We start from the raw sequence: 25,328 nt of genomic DNA, 5'->3' as shown, positions 1-25,328 counted from the left end.
TATTTGAAGATCACATTTAGCCGAATAACATTTATTATTAATTAATACCTTCTTTAAGATTGAATTTAAAATGAAGATAGGAAGCAACTATTTTATAGCTATTAATGGTTGCACCCCTTTATAAAGATAAATAATTGTATAAAACACTCATGAGGCATTACTAGAATAAATATATACTTAGTATAGTTTGCCAAAGGCAAATTTTGCAAAGGTGAGCTTACCTAGATCCGTTTTTTACAAGCTGTAGTTGAAAGGTATAAGCAAATAAACAAGTTACAATTTGTAGGACGTCTCATAATTTAGTTACATCATTAGTCATTTTAATTACCTACTATACATTGATTCTTTGATTTGATTTTAATCTATTACGCCTTGATTATGTATTTACAAGGAATTTGAACTTCATAATGTAGGTATGTTACAAAAAAAAATGTCTATTTTTTACTTTTAAACCTGTTTAATCTAATAGATAATGGTAAGAAAGATATTTGAATACCAAAATCATGTCTCAAGCTTCAATATTAAGGAAGTTATGACTTTATAAACAATTTAAACAATACAACCTTATTAATAATATAAAGATAATTAAATGATATTTTTATGATTTATAGAGTACATTATTATGCAAAAGATGATATTTTTTAATACCTGCAATTGAATTGTATGATATGAAATTCGAGTATATGAATATCTTCCCCCGCTCTCAAGACAATTATAGAAAAAAGGGAGAGGTTAAAAATTAAGACAAAGTACTTTCATATTGCACAGTAATAAGAAATGAAAGTGCTAATATCGGATCAAAATTGATGTACGTCGCATATACATACACAATTTTGGAAACTTTGCGAGCTACTAGAGAAGTAAAGGTTTTAAAGTCCATTATAACTTTTATTTGATCCATTACACTTTATTTTAGAATTTTGAAAGCTATCTTGAAATGACCTATTTTCCACTAAATGGTGCAATTACACAAAGGAACAGATTGAAAAGAAATAAAAGTTTGTGAAAAAGTAAGAACTTGTCTACATAAAATATAAATGCCGTTAAATTGATTTTCCCAATTTAAGTAATAAACATCTAGCTTTTCTACGGAGATACCTAAAACGCTTCTTCATACGCATCCTACAAGATTTCTTTCTCCGCCGTAAATCGGCATTTTGTAACATACCTACATAGGGTGCCCAATGAATACTAATCAAATAGTCATTTTCATCAAAATTGTCACAATACTATAGATGCAATATTCAATTATTCCAATATCTTCATCACATGTCCTCTAATTTTTTTTAATTTTTTTAGTTACGATTAATACAAAATCACAACTTGTACAGATCATTTGTTTTTTATTTATATATTGTTGACCCAGTGCAAAAAAATAAAATAGCAATACATAAAAAAAATGAGCTTCATATCTCTTCGAGGGGAATTAACGATTGAAATTCTGATATTATAATTAATATTTTTTCCTGTTTCAGAAGCACCAATATGCTAAATACAATGTGATATCTATCTATTCAGTGCTAACCCATACTATTTGTCTTGAACAAGCGACATCTGCAATGCAGTATCGCATTCAATCAGATAAATTATGACTATTCAATGACTACTATATATATACATGGACTTAAACCAAAATATAACCTGTACATTGGGGGCGGGAGGTGATCTCTACTAAAACTGTTTATTAGTATAAAAGCGTCTAAATATCACTAATGTATCTACATTTTGTTAAAATGACATATCAATTATTTACAATTACGAAAAATACTCGATAAATAGACCTAACGCTACGGACCACTTATTAAGAAATAATAAAAAATACAATTAGTTATCATTTAATAAATATATATTTCAAAGCCAATTAGTATCATAGAGCTCATTTCTTCTCAGATCTCAACTTCTTTACCTACTCGGAAATATTGTTTGGAATTCAGGGTAATCATTCTTTGCATAAAATTCACGACCATAAATGGTACTTTCATGGAACAAGGCATCTGCTAGCTTGAGTTTGTTTGTTTTTAAATCGGGTGAGGGTTAAGAACTTTCGTCATTCAATTTATATGCATACTTCACAGATTTTGTTTGCTCGAGAGGATATAATTTTTTTACAACAATAAATTCAGCAATCCTTTCTTCATCATCAAACAAAGGACATTTCAAACACTTTTCCCCCCAAGAAGTTATTGTATATGCACTGAATCAAATAACAAAATAACTTTTCACAATATCACACAAGTTGACTATATACGTATCCAATGTGACATTGCATAGATCTTAAGTTTAGAATTTTATGTTTGCCCAATATCCATCAAACAGTGATGCAACTGCCTCAAAACCAGCAGGTGTAATTGCTTCTACAACTTGGTAGAATATTTTTCTCAGAATCTTATAATTTAATTTTGTCAAAGGCTCCCATGTTCAATGGCGTAAAATTTACCTTCTTTTTACTCACAAAATTTTGCACTGAAATGAAAAATATTATATTTCGTATAAAAGTTTCTTGAATTTCTTGCAGCTTACCCATATATTTTATCCATAATAATGGAGACAATTGTTTCTCTATTGTTGAGATTCTTTACTTTTTGTTCCAAATATTTTATGGTTTGGTGACTAAGTCCTATATCGACTGTAAAGCAGATTGAGAACCTTGTTAGCGACTGAATGGATGGTAATTTCGGGTTTCTTATAAATTTGTACAAAGATTTCGATGCCCTTCTCCAAATAAGAGCAATTACTGAAAATTAAAAGTGTTACTTCAAATTAATACAATAAATTATCAACAATATTTACCATTCACACAATGATGGTTTTAAGCTGCTGTAAATATTTTCCACAATCCCATTGAGTGAGTCAATGACGAAATCTTTGACATAACTGTTTCAAAACATAGTTTTTTGTCATGTAGATGGGAATATATATTCTAAATTCAAACCTGGAAAATTAGATGCTCTCGCATAGGATTTCAGGTTTTCTTGGAGTCGAGGGTAGAAATAATTTTTCCGCCTCGTACTGGTGTCCTGAGAAGTAACTCAATATTTGGAGGGATGGAAATGAATAGAGCAAACTCTATCATATTGACTTGGCTTTCAATGAGATCGTGGGATGCCTTGAGTTCATTCATGACGAAGATCTTCCTTTATCGGTAATACATCAGGAATAGCACCTGGGCCCTTTCCTTTATTCTTATATGATGCTCTACATTTAGACACACAACATATTTTAGCCATTGTATACCACCAGCAGCAGAAATCATTAGGAAGAGAGATTGGATATTATTTCCACGAAGAGGGTATTAAAAAGAATAGAATTAAAAATACTAATAAGTACTAAGGATGCAGTCTCTTTCCTTGTTGTCCCCTCCGATGTACACTTTCCTTACCTGTTTAAACTAATTTAAGTCCATCTTTATATAGTAGTCATTGGACTATTGACTATTTTACACTAACTGCTAGCTGCAATTGTGTGTAATCCATAGAGCTGGCCATCGAGCGGGAGCGAGAAATATGGTACTATTAATTAAAGTTAAGGTTTTGGTGAATAAAATATCGCTTGATTCTGCAATAGAAATGAGAATCTTCTATATTTCAAGTAACACTACAACAGTTAATATAAAAAGTAGTCGAAATTTTCAAAATCAGGAATACTCGATCTACATATTTAAAAAAAAAATTACATATTTCTATATTATAGATCTATTAACATTGGAATCTAATAAATTCCTTCCTGTCGCTAATACTAAGTCGATAATATTATATGTTATACAATGAATTATCAAAAAATAATGGTTAACACTTTAGCCATAGCAGTAGGTTACTATTAAATATATAAGTAAAAGTGTTATATAACGTATATTTGTGATATTAGGTTAAAAAAGTATGCGCAAAATAAAAAACAACTGAAATAACGATTAACTATTACAAAAAAATTATTTATTAGAAATTTGAATAGAAGTTATGCATAGAAAATCAAACAAATTAATAATGAATAATGATTCGAAATTGAAGTTAACAAATGGATTCAACAAATTATTAGCGAGAAAAGTAAATTATATATATACAAAATATAATGAGGCATTTTTGCTCAAAAATAAATATACTAATTATTAATTGAAATAAAATCCGTCTTCACCCTATCATACTTCAAATACACTAAAAAGACTTATAATTATTAGTGATGTGCCGCGAGCTGAATTTTACTACATGAGTATTTTCGAGTTTCTAATAAAAATACTCGAGAATCAAGGAATTTGACTTAATATAAATGCATATTAATGATAATATATAGAAAAATAAAAGTTTTTAGATGGCTAAGTAATTCCAAGCAATGTCGAGTACTGCAACTAGTCTTTTAAAAAATCAAAAAAAGATTATGTTTAAAATGAACTAGGAGTGGAGTACATATTGCAGAAAAGTCAACACCTGTGGGGAAAAGATCAATTATAAATCTTGCAAAGAAAGGAAGGAACTCTAGGAAGATTTACATGTTATAATTGGCTCGAAAAAGAAAAAAAAAGTATCCTAAGTTTTGACGAGTTCCGACTTATATTCTGCTATTTATGCACACGAACCGAGTTTTTTGTATTTATTTTTATTTTCTTCATAAAACCCGAGTATCAATTTACGAATTTTGCCACTGGCACATCACTATTAATTATTTTAATTAATTTCCACATCTACATGTTCGAATCCATGGATGTGAAGCTAAGACCCCTTTGAGACCATTCAGGGAGTTATTCTTCATTATTATTCAATCTAGATACAAATTTAATTACTACTGCTAAAATCACGGAATGTAGTTTTGATGAGACGAAAATACGGAAACTCTTCAGATATGTTCTCCGAGAAAGCCAGATAGAGGAAATCGAAGAAAGATACTTCTTTGATAGACCATCCATCTCAAGAGAGTAGATTCGACTCCTTTCTTGCAAAGGAGATTGCAACATTGAAGAGATTCATTGACAATGAGTAGGGAATTTCAATATTTCAAATATAATTAGTATTTACTTTATTTGAATTCGTACGAAGCAGGGTATTATATAGTGATATTCATTATTAGTATTGATTACAAAGTATGAATTGTTTATCATTACATTGAAATAGAAAATGTAATAAGACATTTTTATACAGAAATAAATATAATTAATAATAGCAGAATAGAATATGCATTGACAATACAGATAAAACTATCGAGAAAAGAGAGGCACATTATCTTAAAGAGTCTAGAATTATCTTCCACACCTTTTCCAATGAAAAAAGAAGCACACAAGTAATAAAGAAATCAAGCGTCCAGGTTATATAATTATCCATATAGATTGTACATGACAAACTCCACTTTATAATTGGAATTATGATTGAGATAAGCTAAATCTGCGTTATATACATCAAAGAAACTGAAGGACTCTTAGCAATGTGATATTTTCCTTAGAGTAAGAGACGAAGCAGAGTGAACTTAAGAATATGACTTCAGAATTTCAATGACGGAGCATTATGCGATTATTCCGTTGAAAATTTGGAGGGAATTTATATATTTATGAGCATAAAAGTAATGATTCACGAGGTCAGAAGTCACTATCACGGACATTGATGGAAGGGTATTCTTCCATTAAAGAAGATGAGATCCACCGAGTGAGGAACATAGAGACGATATCCCTTGAACAGAATAGGAAGATAGGATAAGAAGGTGTGTGGCTAGGATATCCAAATGGAAGAATATGAGTTCCTAGGGAAAATGGAGAGATGGAGATCCAATTAATTGCAAACCAGGGGGAGGGGGGAACTTTTTTAACTAATTAAGTATGAGTAGAGATGGAATTTGTGTAACAGCGCAAGGAGAAGGAGGGAGCAAATATTAATATCAGCTGCCTGCTATAACATTTTAGGGGGAGAAAATGAATTACAGCTATAATGAAGAGAACTTTCGACATTTGAAAGGGAAACAGGGAAAATATTTATATATTAAAAGAGAATGTTTGTGTGTGTATGTCTGTCTTTCAATCACGAGCAAACCAATGGATGGATATTACTGAATTTTTTGATGTAGGTTCTTCAGGGTCCATAAACAGCTAATTTTTTTTTGGTATTCAATGCCATAGCGGTCTTTACATGGCATTTTGAGCACTTCACCTGTACACCCTGCTGGCCAGGATGTATTTGAGATAATAGAAGGGCTCTTTGATACTCAGGAAAGTGGTTTAACCTAACTCAGGGCCCAACAGCTCATATACACACTTGTGGTCGGGGGTGTATTCTAGCATATTAAAAGAGGTTCTTGATGCCTAGCAAATGAGTCGGCGGTGCAGTTTAAACTCCCTTGAGACCCAGTACTTTACCTATACAACCTGAGAGCCGGGTCGTATCTTGGGATATTAGGAGGTTGTTTTATGCTGAGGGAAGCACGGGTTAAGAAATTTAACTTGCAGGTGAACTGCTGACCTAGCAGTTCCCCTGCACATCCTGTGGTTCGGGGTACTCTATGGAAAGTTTTTTTCGTCCCTAGAAACACAACGGCGATAGAGCTTAAACTTTATTTCGGTCTAGCACGTCACCTGTACAACTTGAGAGCCGTGGTGTATTTAGGGGATATTAGGAGGGATTTAAATGCTCAGGGAAGCAGCGATAGAGAAATTTAACTTGTCTCGATCACAGCAGTTTACCTATATTTTATTTTTAAGCCAATTTGCAACAAAGCTAGGTGATAATTTTTCTTTAGAGGAAAATGTTAAAACCCAAAAAAACCTATTAAATAATGAGAAAAAAAAAGAAGTTTTCCTTCTCTAATCGGTAAACATAGTTTTTTTTATTACACAGATCTTTAAGTATATGTAAACATTATAGTATTACATTTACTCAATCTGACCAAAGAATTTTTTTTGAAGTCCATATACATAAAGTATACTTCCTTTTCTAGGAACGGCTGGTGCGCAAACCTACGCAGATTGAGTTCAAGAGAAGAATTTTTCCCTAGGGCGTTGTACTTTGAGCTCCGCCGTTCCATTAATTTTGTTATTAACTTTAATTTTAACGAAATCAACTGGCTTTAATAATATTTTTCATTATGATATTTTATTTTTTTTATTACTCAGAATGATTTTCTCATAACCCAAATTGATGAATAGATCCTTAAATAATAATGATGGTATATACATTTCTAGTTATTAATCATATTTAAGGAAAAATTATTCTATGGATCACCCTGGGTGTGAGCTAGGATTTTTTCCTATGTTTTTTAAATATATTTTACATTATTCCGACTCTGATATGAGGGGAATTCAAAAACATATAAAGTTTGGGCCCTTTCAATTTCCCCCAAAAATAAAGAAGGGCCTGTTTGATAAATAATTTTATTTATTTTAAATCAAATCATGTTTTTTATAGATAGCGTCGTTGCCTTTGACTTTTAATAAGGATGTCCTTTCTATATACATCTTGTGCAATCTCTTCGGTAAACGAGAGCACTTGGGCAGCTGATTTTTTTGGGTTTTTTTTGTTTGATAGCTTGTTCAAATCTGCAATTGTTTAAAAAATGGAATGAACAGACGAATTCGTTGTCTCAAATATTTGGGAAAGGGAAGAGCACCCCTTGGAATCTGTGCCATGATGTGACGACATAAAAATTACTCAAACTCCGGGTCTCAGTGAAACATTGGTTCACAAAGGTCAGAAGGGAATTTGAGTCCTTTGAAAATGATTTTGAGGCAACAGGAAAATGAGTGGTGGCCAAATGGTTCCAAGACAACTTTGACAACTTTATCTTGCATAACTTTTACCCTCCAAACTCTCTGAATCTGATGGATTCGAACAACAAACAACCGAACCCTCTCCACCACAAAAGACGAACTTATTTGTTGGATCAAGAACGACTTCCAGGATTTTCCAAGAGAAAAAAAAATCATTTTTCCGATACAGATAGCTTGTGCATCCTGTATTTTTATTAAGCCACATACAAAAATAATCAAAATTCTGAGAACCATACTATTTTTTCAACTCTGATACTCCATGGAGGAAGGAGGAGGTGTCACCTCTCGGTCACAACGACCTTGGATCCAAAAAATCATAACTAAAAAAGATTAAATAATGTTGTCTTGTGGCTATCGGATTTACGTCGTTCTTTTATTGTGTCATGCAACTTTTTTGTTTAAAAAAAAAGAAAAATCAGTGGGTATAAATAAAGCCAAATAAATCATTCATACCAACTGTTATTTATCTCTAAAATATTCCCTGTCTATCATTATCCTCATTTCTGTACAATTTATAAAATGAATTATATATACATTTCATAATAGTGTTTTATTCGAAACTGTATAATAATATTTTATAAAAAGCGTAATATTACATTTTTATTTTTAAATGATAGCCAAAATGTCTTCATATAAATAATAAAATAGCCACTACATATATTTATTTATACAACGAGGAATCAACAAGAAATGGTATTGGAAACAGAGCATAAGTAAAGAATAAATTATTATTTTATTCATTTATCACAAAGAATAAATTGAAAAATAGCCATGGCGTATAAAATAAAAAGGGGAAATTGACAGCTGACAACCAAAATAAATATGCAATTTTTGTTTTAGCAAAATAACGTCGTGGAGTGGATAGTCAGATTTGTAAAGAAACTATTTAAACCTAAGATTTACACTCAGTAACTTTATGATTATTAAAATTTTACTATTTGCAGATAAGGGACATTGATATGTCGCATCTAGCCCTTAAATATCCCTGGATCCATTGGACACATTTTTTTCATTGTCTGTAGGGCCTGAAGGTTAACTCCAAGGTCTGCATCAGTGTTCTGCGCACCTAAGTCTTTTCCTGGGTCTGCAAGACAGTGCAACTTGTCCCACCAGCAAAATAACACTCGATTTTCTTGATTTGAAGAATGTCACGTACGTCCCGCCGTGTTATTGGCCTCCTAACACGCCAGAATCGAACCTTTTAGACTATGTTGTCCGAAGCAATGTTGAACAGGTTTCCAATGAAAGTCCCCACAGCTCCACAAGATAAGGAGGGCATTCTGCACTTTACCAAATTGGATCTGTCAAGTAGGCAGTGCGATGTTTTCGGAGACGTTGTAAATGTGTGGCACGATCTAATGGTAATTTTATTGATTGAATGTCAAATTTATGTGTATAATATTGATTTTTGTGAAAATTAAAAAAAAATCGTTTAAGAAATAAAGTAACAGCAGCGTGTTACTTTAATTTTTCTTGTTACAAACATTTAGATGCAACACTTTTTATGTACAATTTTTAATATTTTTAAGGAAATAAATTGATTTATCAAAAAGTTATAAAGAGTTCAATATTTCATTGTTTGATCCACCATTTTTTCTTTTGTTTGACGTATTTTTTTTAATAATATTTAGTAGAGTGGGGTTTCAGCATAGAAGTCCTATCCCGTTCTATTTTTTTTATTATTATTTTTTGGACCAAATAAATTCGGTCCTTTACATAATTTTAGTTCAGACTAGTCGCTTATAAGTACTGTTCATTGGACTGAACAATTGAATTAGGACCGAGGTATGAAAGGTTTCACTCTATGTATTTCAAAAATAGGATTTTGTTCATAAACATAGTGCTCCAAAAATACTCAAAAAGAAGTGAATTAAAATATTACCTTCTACAATAACTAATAATTTATTATATGGTAAACTTTGTAAGACATATAATTCTCCTTGAGATTTGTGGGCCCATAAAATTTGTAACAAAATAGGGCATAAAAGTTTTGTTTTTTTAGTATCTTTAACATGAGAGCCCCTAGTTAGAAAATTCAGAACGAGAAATATATTATGATCTTTTGTTTCTTTTACATGGATTAAAAATATTTTTTTAAATATATTTTTGTTTCTTTTACATGGATTAAAAATATTTTTTTAAATATATTAAAGCTTACATGAAAAATTTGATGATTATTAATTCAATGACTTTATTAAAGTCATATTTTGGAGGAGAGAATGAATCATGCTCATGACGTTTCATTGGATCAGGTAATATCAGCAGTGACAAGAGATGAAGGAAAAACAAGGATATAAACAATGAAATTTGCTAGAATTACTCCGATGTTGATCCCCAATTCTACTATGAGTGAGGACTTAAAATTATATCTCCGCAACAAATCCTCAGGGTAACGCTCCCTCTTTTATGACCACACATGAATGTGCAAACAGGTTTTGAAAATAATTGAATCTGTTTTGGGAAGGATGTCCACTATTCAGGAATTAAATAATAATGACAACTGCTATGGAAAATAAAATTTATTCCTTTTTCTACCAATTACAAATTTATGGGCCGGCTGAAAAACACACTGGATTTACATGTATGGTTACGTAGATCTGGGCTGTGAGATAAAAAAAGGAAGAGAAAAAGGGATGATGAAATTGATGATTCCCGACATCATTGAAGAGGCTGGAAACTTAGTCTGGTTGACCGACAGAACCTCATCGACTGCGTAGGCGAGGTAGCGGTCGTTACAGGAGTTTCTCGAGTGTTCTATGTTCCAATTTTTCGTGTCTACTTGCTGCGCTGGATGCGAATCAAATCGGCTATACTTTGCTTTTTGGCCTCCATCTCGAAAATACAACCGATTTTAGTCACTTGTATCTCATTTGATTGCTAATATTCATCAAAGTATTTTGTAAAAAATCTTTTAACATATTTCTCAAATAAGGGCTCCCTGACACTATCAAAGTGTAAGTTGCGATTTCCTATGTGACAGTGGATAATGTATATGGTACTACATTATGATTGGAACGTAGAACGGAGTGGCGAACGAAACGGAAAATAACGACTGAACAATGAATGAAGAAAAAAAAATGAACTGAACACTTACAGGCATGGTTGTAAGCAAATATTTATCATTTTTAATTGAGTAAAGAAGGACGCCAAAAAACTCAAGGTCATTTTTTGAACTCCTACAGATCAAACTCAAATTGAGATTGTAATGCTCATTGGAGTGTCCTTGAAGATTATTTTTTGGGTTAAACAACGTCTATACTGTGAATGTAATTTTTCAGTAGGATGGATCTTCTGAACAAGCGCTCAAAATCGCCAAATCATTCCTGTCTAAAAATATCGATTACAGGGTGAAGTCAAAGTGGCTGCCACCCTATCATCAAGATGATAATCTTCTAATCTTGAAAAAAAGGAAGGAGATTAAAAAGAAGGATGGATTATCAACCGTACTCTTCATCTTTGATAGGATAAATAAAAAATAAATAGTATTCATAGTTAAATATTTTTAAATGTACGATCCAATTCTCCCTTGAGTTTGTGAATGGATTCATCATTACCAATTTCCATCTCACTTTCTCAATACATGAATCTTTCCAACCCACCCTATGAAGCCGTTTGGAGATCAAAACACCGGAGGTTAATCTCTTCTATTTCTATAGTTACCTTCTGATAAACTGAGTGTTGAAGGATTCTAGTGGAATATAAAAGAAATTATGTTTTATCTCCTAATATGAACGATCCTATTGGATATGAAAAAGTTTTCTGGTCCTCTTTATAGCCAAGATGTTAATCTTGTTGATTATTCATTCTGGCCGCATGTTGAGTTGAAGCCATTTAGAGAATGTCATGGAAGTGTGGAGTCAATAAGGGCATCTGATCACCAGACTTATTTTGAATTGGATCCAAACTACTCTTTGTGAGACTTTTTCCGTAAAAGGATCACTGCTTTGGTAACTGCAGATGGTGATGAAATACTTGAATAGAGAACTATCACACAGTAATTTTTTTAACATCTCTATTTCAATAAATTCCTTGTTAAGTTCTTTGAGATAAAATCGCAAACCAGAGATCCAATCACCCTGGGGAAGTCAATATGTGACTGCCTCCGTGGTAATCTAGATAAAATAAGATTTGCCAGATTTGTTGTAGTAAATCTTTAAAATAGCAATATATGTATATTTATTTTTGACCTCTTTTTTTACAGGTAAATCAATTTATTTAAATTAAATTAAGAATGAAAGAGAGAATTATTATATGTCTAAGAAGCCCCTTTGTATTTACAAAATAAACCCATGGAGGTTGTTAGAGGCTTATATATCGTATACTCATAGAGTAATTAATTTTTGTACATAAAAAATAAGCTGTAAAGATATCAAAGGACAATTGGTTTTGTCCTTTTATGATATCACCTAGGTAGTTTGTTCATTAGATTACCCGGACTGTTTGATATATTATTGATTTGATTTGCTTAAATGCAGCGACGTGGAAGGGCATATGTCGAAAATGTGGATAAAATAAGTAAATTGTCGAGTCCGATCGTCATGTAAGAACTGTTTTCATTGGTAATGTGATAAACATTAGTGGGCGTAAAACCCATTCAAAATAATGGATTTCTTTTTCATATATATATTAAATGTTTATTTAATTGGTCAGATGGGATTACACTGATGAAGTATACGCGAACATTATAATATTACACATACTCCATCTGACCTTACAATCTTTTTTGAAGTCCACATACATAATGTGTATTTCCTTCACTAGGAACGGCCAGATCACAAATCTACACACGTTGAGCTAAAGAAAATAATTTCTCCCGAGTGCGTTGTCCATTGAGCTCCGTCGTTTCATACTACATTTATTATGTAATGCAGTAATGACCTTAAAATTAAAATAAAATGTAATATTTAAAGCATCACAATTCGCATTTAATATATTTTTTTTTAAATCAGAATAATAATACTTATATTTTGCTTTTACATGTAGTGGTCCATATTAGTTAAGTTAATCACTCAAACTAACTAATTCCAGCTTCAACCAAATTCTCCAACCTGGTCCTGCACCTGGCACAAACATTGATGAGAAATGCATTGTACATGTTGGCCACTGCCTCAAGGAGTCAACAGTGTTATGTGCACGTTTATTGTACTCTCTTTCCATGACACAATAGAGTCATGAAAGTTCTTAAAAAAGTAGTTTTTTTCTTGAATAAATCAGGTTCTAATTACTTAATTTGGACATATTCGACGAATTTAAAATTCTAGAATATCACATAATTTTTTAATATCAATTTAAGTTCTTCAGCATTCTTATCTGTAGAGTTATTTGCATCCTTGGCCGTTCGTCCGGCAAGGAGACACACAATATGTAATGACCACACAGCGTTCGTAGTTGTAAAGCATCCAAATAATTTTGTATTATTATTATACATTTGTGTTAGCTTAATCTGATGAGCACACTTTCATAAACATAAATGTTAGGATACGCAGATATTGAGTTGTATACTTGTTTCGGATTTAAAATCCCCAGCCTGTACGAGTATATGTAGCCTACCTTTTTCTTAACGCAAGTTGTTTATATGGGAAATTTAATTTTACTCACATTTATTTGAACTCTTGAACTTTCTATAAAAACAAATTTCCATAGAACATTAGGCTCTTGTCTGAACTATGGAGTATTTTTCTTTTAAAATGAGCGAATCTCTGTTTTAATAAAGAGATACATATATGAACGATGTACGTATCTTTATAACATTTATGGTCAGGGAATCACGTTAAAAAAGAGTACACTCTTTAAGCAAAAGTTGTTTTGTCTAATTATTTATTATTTTTGATCAATTGGTCAAGGTATTTTATATGTTTTAAGTTGAAAATCGTCCTGGAGAGCCACATAAATAGTTTTATTCAGATATTATGGATTAACCTTTATGAAAATTTTGTTTAAACAAAAATTAATTACACATTTATAAATCGATTTGTTAAGTGCATACGTTAATAAATTAAATAAAGGAGCATTGATGGAGTTGTTAGACGAAACTCTAACCCAGGCGACGAATTTTCTTCATTTTAATAAGAGAAATAAGGATTCCTAATGTGGATGACTGAATAAAAATAAACATCGGCAAAGTTTTCTTAAACCTCAAATCCTATGTAGAATAACATACATCATTTTCGTATAGATACCTTTACTCTTAACTCAAATTTGAACATTGATAATTAATATCATGATATAAATTCATTTCTTCCATTCTGAACTTTGAAAAAAACTTTTATTGAAGCGAAAAGGAAAAATAAACGCATTTTAAATAACAAATTAATATTTTAAAAAAATGAAAAAATATAATTTTTAATATTTTTCTAATCAATCGTATGTATGAATATATTTTACTATCGTGAAAAAGTTGCACGTATATAATATGTAAGTCTATCTTCTTTGTCTACTTATGATGAGCTGCATGATGCATCTGCAAGCTTTCCAAGCATGTAAAAGTACAAAAGCAGGAACCACATTGGATTTTTTTAATCTTCTCATCAACACTTTCAAGATGAGTCTTCAAGCTATCGGATTGTGTGACAGAACTAAAGCAGTTAATAAATTGGTTTGTTTGCATATCTTCATGAACACCCTCAATATGAGTCTTCAAGTCTCCAGAGCGTTTAAAAGAACAAGAGCAGTAACTACATTGGAAATTTTTTATCTTCTCATGAACACATTTAATATGTGTCTTCAAGTTTCCAGAGAGTGAAAAAGTACTGGAACAGTAAGTACATTTGAATTTTTTTATCTTTTCATGAACACCTTCAATATGAGTCTTCAAGCTTCCAGATTGTGTAAAGGAACTAGAGCAGTAAGTACACTGGAATTTTTTGATCTTCTCATGGACACCATGAATATGCCTTTTCAAGTCTCCAGAGCGTTTAAAAGAACTCGAGCAATAACTACATTGAAATTTTTTTATATTCTCATGAACACATTCAATATGTGTCTTCAAGCTATCAGAGAGTGTAAAAGTACCAGAGCAGTAATTACATTGATATTTCTTTTTCTTTTCATGAACTCCTTCAATATGCCTCTTCAAGCTTCCAGATTGTGTGAAAGAACGAGAGCAGTAACTACATTGGAATTTTTTTATCTTCTTATGTACACCTTCAGTATGCGTCTTCAAGTTACTAGAATTTGTAAAAGAACTAGAGCAGTAACTACATTGGAATTTTTTTATCTTCTCATGAACACATTCAATATGTGCCTTCAAGTTTCCAGAGAGTGTAAAAGTACTGGAACAGTAATTACATTTGAGTTTATTTATCTTCTCATGAACAATATTAATATGCGTCTTCAAGCTCCCGGATTGTGTAAAAGAACTAGAGCAGTAACTACATTGGAATTTTTTGATCTTCTTATGAACACCATTAATATGCGTCTTCAAGTTTCCAGAGAGTGAAAAAGTACTTGAGCAGTAATTACATTGGTATTTTTTTATCTTTTCATGAACACCTTCAATATGCGTCTTCAAGCTTCCAGATTGTGTGAAAGAACGAGAGCAGTAATTACATTGGAATTTTTTGATCTTCTTATGAACATTTCCTATATCCATCTTCAAGTCTTCCGAGAATTCAAAAGAACTACACAGTCTACACCATATTAGAAGTTATATTAACTAGGTATGTTAAAGGAACCCAAAAAAAAAAAAATGATTTGAAGTCGATTGACTATTAACTTAATTTGATGTAGCTTTTTCTCCTGATTTCAGTGATGCAAATATTGTCCATATTTATTCGATAGCAACGGAGTAATTTGAATTTTTGACAGAAGTTCCGAGTTCTTCTTTTCTATTTCTATAACTGTAGGTGGATTTCAAGGACTTTAAATAAGCTCCTTCCATGAATATTGAGAATATAATTTTGTTGACGTCAAAATGACTTATATTTGTGAGATAAGCACTGAGTAATTTATTAGTTATTGCACTTTTTCAAAGCCGAAAATTGAAATTTTTGTCTTATACCTCCTCAAAAAAATGACGTCACTTGTTCTTTTGAATTTTATAGTTATATAAGTAAATGCCTCATCCTATACTCAGCCCGACGTCTTTTCGTACACATAACTAATTATATTGCAACACAACCTTTCATTAAATCAAAAAGTTATCATTCAAACTATAAATGAATAAATATGTTATTTTATTTAACATAAATATACAGCGGATAATAACAATGTTAAAATAAAGTTAAACTTATAACATACTAACTCACTTCCTTATGATATGACATCACACTTTTGATAGAATGGTTTTTTTATATTTCATATTTTGTTCATCATCCCTTGTGAAGACAATTTTACAGGTCCAATCGATTTTTTTATATTTTGCTATTTAATAAATAGTTCTAAAATTTACTGTATCATACCCATATTTTACCGGAGATGTCCAAAAGTTGATGAAAATTAACTTTTTTTTAGATACAAATTTTAAAAAGTCGATTTTAAATGTACTAAAGGTATTTAAACTCGATTTTTTTACAACAAGTTGTAGCTAACAAAAAAAAAGTATTCGTAGCCATGGATAAATTTATATTCTAAGGCAACTAAATATATGATTTTGATGTTTGATAAACAAAATCCTAAAGTTTACCAAATCATATCTGTACTTTAGCGGAGATATCTGAAGGTTGACCAAATTTTTTTTTTTTTTAAGCAAAATTTTAAAAAGTCGATTTAAAATGGTTTAGAACTTTTGAAACAAATCAAAAATTACACTGAGTTGTAATTCGGCTCATAAAGAATAGTTAGCTGAAAAAAACAACAATTAAAATATTAATTTGCAATATATATTTGTTTGTTTCAAATCTCTATAAATAAGGATGAGTGACTAAAGAACCCCAGGGTCCTTTAGATATGAAAATGTTATTGTACTTTATACTTGGATTGTTCTTTTTCATTTTGCTGTCCATATGTAGAGACGTACTTGATATTAATACTAATAAATAAGTAATAACTCCTACTATAACAATGCTTTCCCTATTTTATGTAGTTAAATATTATTTCATGAGTCATGAGTAAATGTAGGAGTACAATTGTCTAATTTCAATCATATATCCAGTGAAAAAGGGGAAACATACGCTTCCAATATACTCATATTGTTTATCCCTCTTTATAAATAATATTGATTATTATACATCCCAGCCTTAGTTCTATTAATAATGTGAAAAAATGAAGATACATTTTGTGACGGAGAACATGATAACAATATTACAAGCTTGAGGTCTAAACACTACATAAGTCATTAATAAAGATATTGTAACTCAGAATGGGACAAGGAACTTCCTCTGATCCGGAATTAATGAAAGCAAGTACTACTTACTTTGCTCTCATATTTAAGCCAACTGATAAGTTAGAAATTGTCAACACTGGAAAGGATGTGGTTCACATATTTGAGAAGATTTTATCCCCAAGAAACTTTATTCAAAGAACAAGATACAAGGATGAAACTGAAACCTATAAAATAAAAATCTATGGAATGCCCTTTTCCGTAGCTGGAGGCTCAACTGTTGATTTCAAGGTTTCCTTTCTGCACATACTCGATCAACTTTACATTGAGCTTCAAATGGTTCCTTTCGTTTCATCTGATCTGTGCTTGAGCACAGATACAAGTACAGTCTTTTTTGAGAAAGAGTTTGAAAATACTTCGAGAGGACATTATGTCTGTATAGCTCCGAGCGGCCATGACTGCCTTGATCTAATTAATTTCCCTCCAAATGTACAAACTCAAATAATTAGTGTTATTCAATCCTCATGGGGTACATCTGATGCAAAAGAAAAAATAAGTCAGTGTTTTAGAGTGAAAATGGTTGGAAATCCATGGAGTTTTGGGGCCAGTAGGGAAAATGCGACTCTTGTTCGACGATTATTACTGAAAATCGTGGAAACAATGAAATTTAATAGCTATAAATATGTTGTAAATATTTCCATGAAGGGGACCTGTGATATGATGTACTTTCAGTATGATCCGACCATCATACCCGATTCTTCACGGAGTTTTATTATGTATCTTAGTAAACGAGATCGAGTACGTCTCCTTGATGCTCCAGACCATGTTAAGAGCAGCATCAAATCAGCTATAGAGGCAAATTGGATTGGTGGAATAACGAATGAAAGGGTACACAATCATGCCTTGGAGTTTAAGCTCAAAGGTAATCCCTGGTATGCACACTCCTATGACGCAATCCCCTCAAGAGCCCTCATTTCCTCCATTTTTAAAGAAATGAGACAAATGAATATCAAATGCATTGGAACATTTGACATTTCACGAAGAACAAATGATAAATCCGTTTTCCTCTTTGAATCAAATCCAACATTTGCGTTGCATCCTTCCATTAACATCAGATGGACATGCCTGTACTTCTGTGGACGAAATAAGTTGATGCTTGTTGGAGCTCATCAGGAACTTGTTGAACTTATTGATAAATTTCTTTTACCTATAGTTAAAAGCAATGGAACATACGATAAAGGGGTTTATCTCTGGAGATTCTCGAATTCTGTCTTTTCGTATTCTCCTTTCAATAATTCAGAACAAGAATACTTGTACAAAAGGTTGATAGTCGTTTATGAAAATATGAAATTGCTTGGTTGGGAATTAGTCTCAAGTGCGGATGTTTCATCCATCGTTATCAAAAGAAATGATAAATATGTTTCATACGATACTCACAGTTGGTATTTTCTTAGTACTAGAGGAAATAGTGTCTTGTCTTACTGAAAAACTATATACTATGTTATGCCTTAAATATGTATTTTTATGAAGCATTTGTGGACTGTCAACTCAAAAGCAAGCTAGAATGAGTTGCCTTCAAATTGAGTGGGGATTACATTTGTATTCTTTGACGAATTATCGTAGATTTCTGTGAGCAAATTATTCTTATTAATCCTTTCAAAACGCCACAAATTTCACTATAAGTAGCCAAAATTGATTGTCACAATAAAAGAAGGAGAAATTGATGGATTTTATTTGAAAGGAGTCATATAGTGGCCAACATATGTCTCATAAATCCAATAAAGGTTTTAAACTATAGCTAAAATTATTGGTTTTCTTAATTTATCCCACAAAATTTTGAATAGTAAGGCAATAATTGACTGAAATATGTATATGAATTACTGGGCTGTATAGATAAAAAGAAGAAAAAAAATTTGTTGAAAGTTTTGCTTTTTCTTGATTTTTGTTCAAGATTATTTTTATGTTCACACATTACACTCTTCATATTTTGCTTGTATTTCTATTAACCTTGGCTTATCCTACTTTATTCATGACTTGTTTATTTGTTAAATTTTAATACAGATGTTTATTATTTAATTTATTCGCAATCACTGAATTGTGTGTATGATACGAAACAATTCTTAATAAAAGCTTATAATTGTCAAAGAATTGTGTTCATTTAGAAAAGAAATGTATTTATTTTCTCTATGGTCGAGTCCATGGTCAAATTGTAATCTACCGAGAATGAGATATACTAATATCAGAATTCATTGGAAATACATAGAGCTAGATGACAAGATGCTCAAATGGCTTAGCAAATGTGTCAGCTAACCAAAAAGATACTAGAGTGGTTCTTAATCATAATTAATTCATAAGATTTTTTTTTTTGGAAAAGTAGTGTTTACAACTGACGTCAGTCCCTTTTGATGTAAGCCGTATTTAGGGGCCTAAACAACCAATCTTTACAACAATCAAAAACAAGAAAAGTTATCAAGCTTCAATCAAATTCAATATAAACTTGTAGGCATGGTGATGGGTTTCTATCCTAATATAGTTGGTGTACAGCATCATACTATCTTTATTCTAGATCCTCTGTTATTGTCGTACCATCATTCATGAACTTTATCACATTATAATATAGGTACCAATAAAATTATCTTTATTGATGAAAAATGATGTGCACTATAAATTATTTCAAAATATAAATTGCGAGAAAGAAGGAATTTAATTTACGAATTATGTATATCAATATGCCATATTAGCCACACTTTGAAGTGTACTTTTTTACTCCGCTGTCCATGTATAGAGACGTCCTTGGTTTTATTTTATTCTAATTCATAAAAACATTATTTTATTTTTATTTAAAAAGAAGAAGCTATGCAATGCACAGTCAAAACTTTTAATCTTTTTGCGAGGAAAATTGCAAAGAACAGGAGCAAGCAAGCTCGGGTAATCGAGGAAGACAAAAATATAAGGCTGTCGCTCGCAGGGCCTAGCAAGTGGAGCCCAGCATTATATTAGTTAATATTTATTAGTGTGTTAGATTTCATGACAGATAATCCTAATGGATAATTCTGAACAAAAGGAGCCAGGAAAAGAAACGCTCAGGGATGAGTCTATGAGGGATCCACTAGAACTGGATGAAAATCCCTTAAAATTTGATACAAATCTCTTGGAGCCTAGCGGAGATCCATTGAAGGCTGATGAAACGGAAAAGTTGTCCTCCACACATCCAGATCAGGAGTCAAATATGATTAAGGTTGTAATGTGTAAAATATTTACTACTCTATAAGATTGCAATGTAATATTATGGGGTTTAAGGCTGGCAACAACAAGGAAGCACGGAAAAATGACTTCCCTAGTAGGGCTAGTTCCACTTATTATTCCAACTCCTCGCTTTCCAAGAAAAAAAACCCTCGCAATTTCTTTTGCCATATGCCAAAATGCAGACGAACAAGTTTTGTACAGGGCTATGCATATCTTCGACATCTTCGATCTCATAAAATCAGCTCAGTCTATGGATGTTCCATTTGCAAGCTCTTGACCCCTGGCATTAATGCAATAATCTCTCATATCCGTGCTACACATCGCATCAAGAGACACCTATGTGTTTACAACTTTTATGTGGAGAAGGCCCTCTGCTCAGAGTCACCCAAGAGCGTCAGTTTCTGTGCAAGAGATGGCACCAATAGTTTACCAGATCCTCCTCCTCTCCTCGAAAAGATTGAGCCCGTTGTCGTCAAGCACAAAAAACAATTAGTATGTGTGATAGATGTGAATAATATTACTTTAACAAATAATGGAAGGCGCCATATACTTGACGATTTGGCGCAATTCGTTAACGTAGGTCTATATGATTCACTTTTAGATATTGTTTGCTAATAATGATTTAATTAATTTATTATTTCCTTCATTTGAAACACAAAGGTTTTTTACATATAAAAGTAAAATCAATCGATTAACTCATCATACAACATTTTTTTTTTTTTTTTTTGTATTTGAAGGAGTTCAACCCTTCAATCAAACAAACAGAGCCATTAAACTACTTATAATTTATAACTCAATAAGTAAATAAACACAAATCCCTCAAAATGATCAAGTTTCAATTTGACAAGCATCCTTCAAGAGTCCTCTTTTGACCAGTTCCTCTTTATCCATGGGTTCTATGATCACGCCAGCACAAGTTTTAGTTTTGGGTTTGATCAGTTTCTTAAAAACAGTCCTAGGAACGAATGTTTCTCCCACAGGTGTACGGATACTTGCTTCATAATCTTTGACGGATCGAAATGGAAATGGAACAGAAGATACTTGATGTTTCCTTATTGCGTCGTTTTTATCCTCGTTCAATATTAAATGTCCTTTATTCGCGTCTTTCCTCACTGGAGTAGGAGGCGCTTTGAAAGTGAATCGTTTGATTTTCTTTTTAGAAACTTTGATATTTTGTCCACCCCAACTTCCCCAACCAGGAAGAACAAGATCGACTGTTTTGGGTTTATTTGATTCAATGATGGCATTTTTTTCAGCCTTAAAGTCCTTTTCGATGACATCGTCATCAGCAAAAGCCTCAGCAATCACTTTGCGAATCCCTTCCTCCTCGTCTTCGTCAAGACATTCCATTGCTTTATCCTTGATTTGAGTTTGTTTAACATTTTTCTTTACTTTGATGAAATTGGATGGATCAATGTTTTTAGATTTTTTAGAGGGGGTTGCCTTTTTAAGCTTTTTATTATGGTCCTGATCCGTCTCAAAATTTAGACTGTCTGCATGAACGAGATTTTCATCGGTCTCCTTTTCCATTTCAAAGTCCTCTTGAGTATCATCATTACAGTTTTCACTTGATAACTTTTTAATTTTTTTTTGAAGTTTTTCTTGAACTAGTAATTCAGCTTCACAAAAAAGGTCATCAATGCTCTCCGTCATTTCAAGTCTCTCTCTTTCGATAATTGACTGCTTCTTTTCCATTAGTTTTCTTTCTTCCTCCTCTGCCAAAGATGTTGATGAAGTTTCAGGACTTCCTTTTGATATTTTATTCTTTTGAGGAGAGATCATCTCTTCTTGGGAGGCTTGATTTCTTTTTCTCTTTGTATTCTTTGTCTTGGTTGAATCACTTTCTCCCCCAATAACGGTCGTATCATCTGATTTTTCTTTCTTAGTATTATTCGGCTCAGTCTCTGTTCCAACCGTTTCATCCATTTTTCTTTTCAAATTTTTGCCCTTAGACTTTGATTGAGTTCCATTAACTTCTTCGATAATTTCCAAATTTCCCACATTAGAGATTTCCTTCTCTCCCTTTTGTTCATTCAAAGTGGTCCAATATTCCTTATAGTTGGCACTAAACTCATCGAAGGTCTCTCCTTCTTCATTGACGTCTTTGTTTTTATCAGCAGGCACATTTGATTGAATCCAAGGATTATCAGATGACTCTGCGTTATGGAGCACTGGATCAGATGTTTCTTGATCTTCATCATCTTCAGAATCAACGGTAACTAATTTATTAGTTAGTTCTCTATGTTTACGCAGTTGTTCTTGTACAATTTCTCTACTCTGAAAGCGAACAAATAATTTCGTTATATAACTTTTACCAATCAATTAATTATAATACTTACTTCCGCGTTACTTTTCGATCGGATGGCTTGAGCCTGAAGATACTTGGAAGCATTTCGATGTTTGAGGGTGGCTCTCTCTTGAATCCGAATTTTTTCCATTTCTTCGAGCTTTTCCGCAGCAAGCTCCGGATTAGAAGCGTGAAGAAGCTCAAGTTCCCGTACTTTATCCTTTTGTTTTTCCTTTCTCAGGATTTTACGATACTTTTTACTTTTAATCTTATTCTGTCTTCTAACTTTTTGCTCTTGGTATGATTGAAGGGACTTGAGCTTCATTAGCTCTTGTCTCTTAAGAAGAGCCTCTCTCATGGTCATTTTATCAAGTAGAGATTTTTCTCTTTCACTTAGTTCTTGATCCGGTTTCAAAACAGCACTTGAACCATTGAGTAGTGACATCACTTCTGCTTCAAGAGGAGTTTTTGCTTCAAATTTGGATTGGTAATGACTTGCAGATGTGATTAATTTTAAGTCAGGTTTGACCAATGGAAAGTTCAGAGACAGAGCATTTCTACGGGAGTGTACAACAGCATCCCATTGAGCTAATTCCTCTTGAGTTCGTTGATACGTGGCTTTACGATCCACTTTATCCTGTTCAGGAGTGGAAATAACTTTTTTTAATTTGAGGTCCGTGTGTTTTTCCACTTGATCACTGAAAGAGATAATTAAGAAAAGGTAATAAGGAATTTAGATCAAGGTACTTTTAGTTACCTAAAGGATTTACGTATGGACTTTTTGGTCTTTTTGTCCGTTACGGCTCCAAGTAAAGAATCGATTGATGTTTGAGAAACTCCATAATTAAAGTTGTCTTCTTCTTCTTCACCATCGGCTTGAGTTTGATGAAGGAAACGCTTAGAACCCTCCAAGGACGCCATTCCTTCCATGAATCCATCGTAATTTCCTTCTATGTCTTCTTTATCGTCTGGAACGGCGGAAAAGTCGATCTCTTCCATCTCCTTGTCTAGAGGATTTATTTCCAACGGTTTAGTCTTCATCAACTTTTTGGGTTTTTTATGTTTTTTTGTATTCTTTTTATTGACGGCCATGGCTCAATTAATAAAATGCAAGGATCCTTTCGCAGTCCTTTACTTTTACATCCAACTCTCTAGCTATATTCACTAATTACATCGACTCCACACACACGTGTTATTGTTTATTTATATATATTTATTTGTAGGGGGGAAAAGGCAGAGGTACCAAATGAAAAAGAAGAAGCTAATGTCAACACTTTTAAGTTATCATATTATCCAGTGTGCAAGTTGTGATGTCTGTGCGTATATACATTATTTAATTCCAACATTGATCATTCTAATAACCAACTATTAAATGATACTATTATTTCATTTTGATCCATTAAAATAACAGGTTTATTATGTATTTATGGGTAATATTACCGGGGGTATTTGAATCTTATAAGAATAATTATACTTTTGTAATTTGTATTAAAATAGTCAAAAATTACACCATTAATATATTGACCATCTATAGAATATTCAAATGATTGAGTTATCCTTGTAAAAGGTACTGTAGATCCTTCATTTACAATTATTCATCTCATTTTTTAGTCGCAACTTGTCCAATTTACAACTTGTACACAACATATATAATGATGACCTTTACTTATACAATAATAAATATATCTACTATAGTGTATACTGTATACAATACTGTAGTTACTGACTAAATATTGGAGAAAGCACTCTTAAACAGTGTTTCTCATCATACTATAATTAAGTAAATCCCCTTTAAGGAGGAGCTCATAAAGTAATTCCTGGAGGTGTACAAATATACGAACAGCAATATTTTAAATCTTTCAAAGGTTTTGTACTCTAAAAAAAATATCTATTTGTTTAAATCATATTAGTTATAAGGGGATCTATAACGAGACAATTTAATCGACTTTTGAACGAAAATAAAATTGTAATATCCATCTCAAAACAAAGTCTTTTATTTATTTATTTTTATTATGTACATAATATTGGGAATGGTATGCTGTAGCTAAATATCAGAAATAAATTAATTTATTAATATCACCTTTAATAGTTCATAAAAAACAGGATTTTCAAATTTGCAATAAGGGCAATAAGTTTAACTTCGAATATTATTGAATTCAAAATAACTTGCTATTAGGATGTATAAATGATATGTATTTCGATATTATATTATAAAGGATTTCATTATTCATTATACTGAATAGAGCTAGAACTAATTCTTCGTTTGTAGATACATCACTATTTATGGTTGTTTATTCTCAAAGTATATTAGGCCTATAAAATGACTATTTTGAGCTATCAATCTGTACTGGGACTTTAAAACATAAGCAGTATCGTTTACGCAACATTGGTTGGGAAAGTTATTCAATGTAGAACATGTTGCATAGGTGGAAAAAGTCCTTTTACTTCAAGTCAAGTCTCAAGTCCTTAAATATTTTGATTGAGTCTTTTACTCAGGAAATAAAAGATACTTTAAAGAGTACTTAATATCCAGTGAAAAATTGAAATGACTTTCCAGTAAATTTCGTGAGTCTCTGATTGATTGATCAAGTGGAGTGGTAAGTCTTCAAAATATGGACTCGAGTCTAATTGGAGTCTATAGTAAAAATTAAATTTCAAATTATAACTTTTTTTTGAAAATAATCTTCAAAATCCACAGCTATTCACAAAAAATGATTTCTATATTTTTTTGAAATTTGGGAGGGCTACAGCCCCTCCAGCCCACCCCTGCGAACGCTCTTGTATAGTCTATACTTTGGTTC

At 31.9% G+C, this 25,328-nt stretch overlaps 3 protein-coding genes and 1 long non-coding RNA gene across 4 annotated transcripts; 1 reads left to right on the top strand and 3 right to left on the bottom strand.

Moving 5' to 3' along the window:
* Positions 1-1,828: 1,828 nt before the first annotated feature.
* Positions 1,829-2,699, bottom strand: LOC121130277 (uncharacterized). The gene is made up of 2 exons (XR_005868647.2): positions 2,521-2,699; positions 1,829-2,463 (listed from the first exon to the last, which is right to left on the bottom strand). It is a non-coding gene; the product is annotated as an uncharacterized lncRNA (long non-coding RNA).
* Positions 2,700-13,978: 11,279 nt separating this feature from the next.
* On the bottom strand, positions 13,979-15,778 carry LOC121130372 (uncharacterized). The gene has a single exon (XM_040726122.2). The coding sequence runs from the start codon at positions 15,324-15,326 to the stop codon at positions 14,169-14,171; it is 1,158 nt and encodes a 385-aa protein (XP_040582056.1). The 5' UTR covers positions 15,327-15,778; the 3' UTR covers positions 13,979-14,168.
* A 4,001-nt stretch (positions 15,779-19,779) lies between these two features.
* On the top strand, positions 19,780-21,065 carry LOC121130592 (uncharacterized). Its single transcript, XM_040726335.2, has 2 exons — positions 19,780-20,232; positions 20,295-21,065. Exons 1-2 carry the CDS (start codon positions 20,038-20,040, stop codon positions 20,853-20,855), a joined length of 756 nt encoding a protein of 251 aa, XP_040582269.1. The 5' UTR covers positions 19,780-20,037; the 3' UTR covers positions 20,856-21,065.
* LOC121130590 (U3 small nucleolar RNA-associated protein 14 homolog A) lies at positions 20,856-23,817 on the bottom strand. The gene is made up of 3 exons (XM_040726333.2): positions 23,285-23,817; positions 22,580-23,225; positions 20,856-22,517 (listed from the first exon to the last, which is right to left on the bottom strand). The coding sequence occupies exons 1-3, from the start codon at positions 23,617-23,619 to the stop codon at positions 21,069-21,071; spliced, it is 2,430 nt and encodes an 809-aa protein (XP_040582267.1). The 5' UTR covers positions 23,620-23,817; the 3' UTR covers positions 20,856-21,068.
* Positions 23,818-25,328: the final 1,511 nt, after the last annotated feature.

Source organism: Lepeophtheirus salmonis, chromosome Z, assembly GCF_016086655.4.
Source record: "Lepeophtheirus salmonis chromosome Z, UVic_Lsal_1.4, whole genome shotgun sequence".
In the NCBI taxonomy this organism is placed as follows: domain Eukaryota; kingdom Metazoa; phylum Arthropoda; class Copepoda; order Siphonostomatoida; family Caligidae; genus Lepeophtheirus; species Lepeophtheirus salmonis.
Note: the sequence above shows the minus strand (reverse complement) of the source record. Positions and strands in the feature narration are given on the sequence as shown.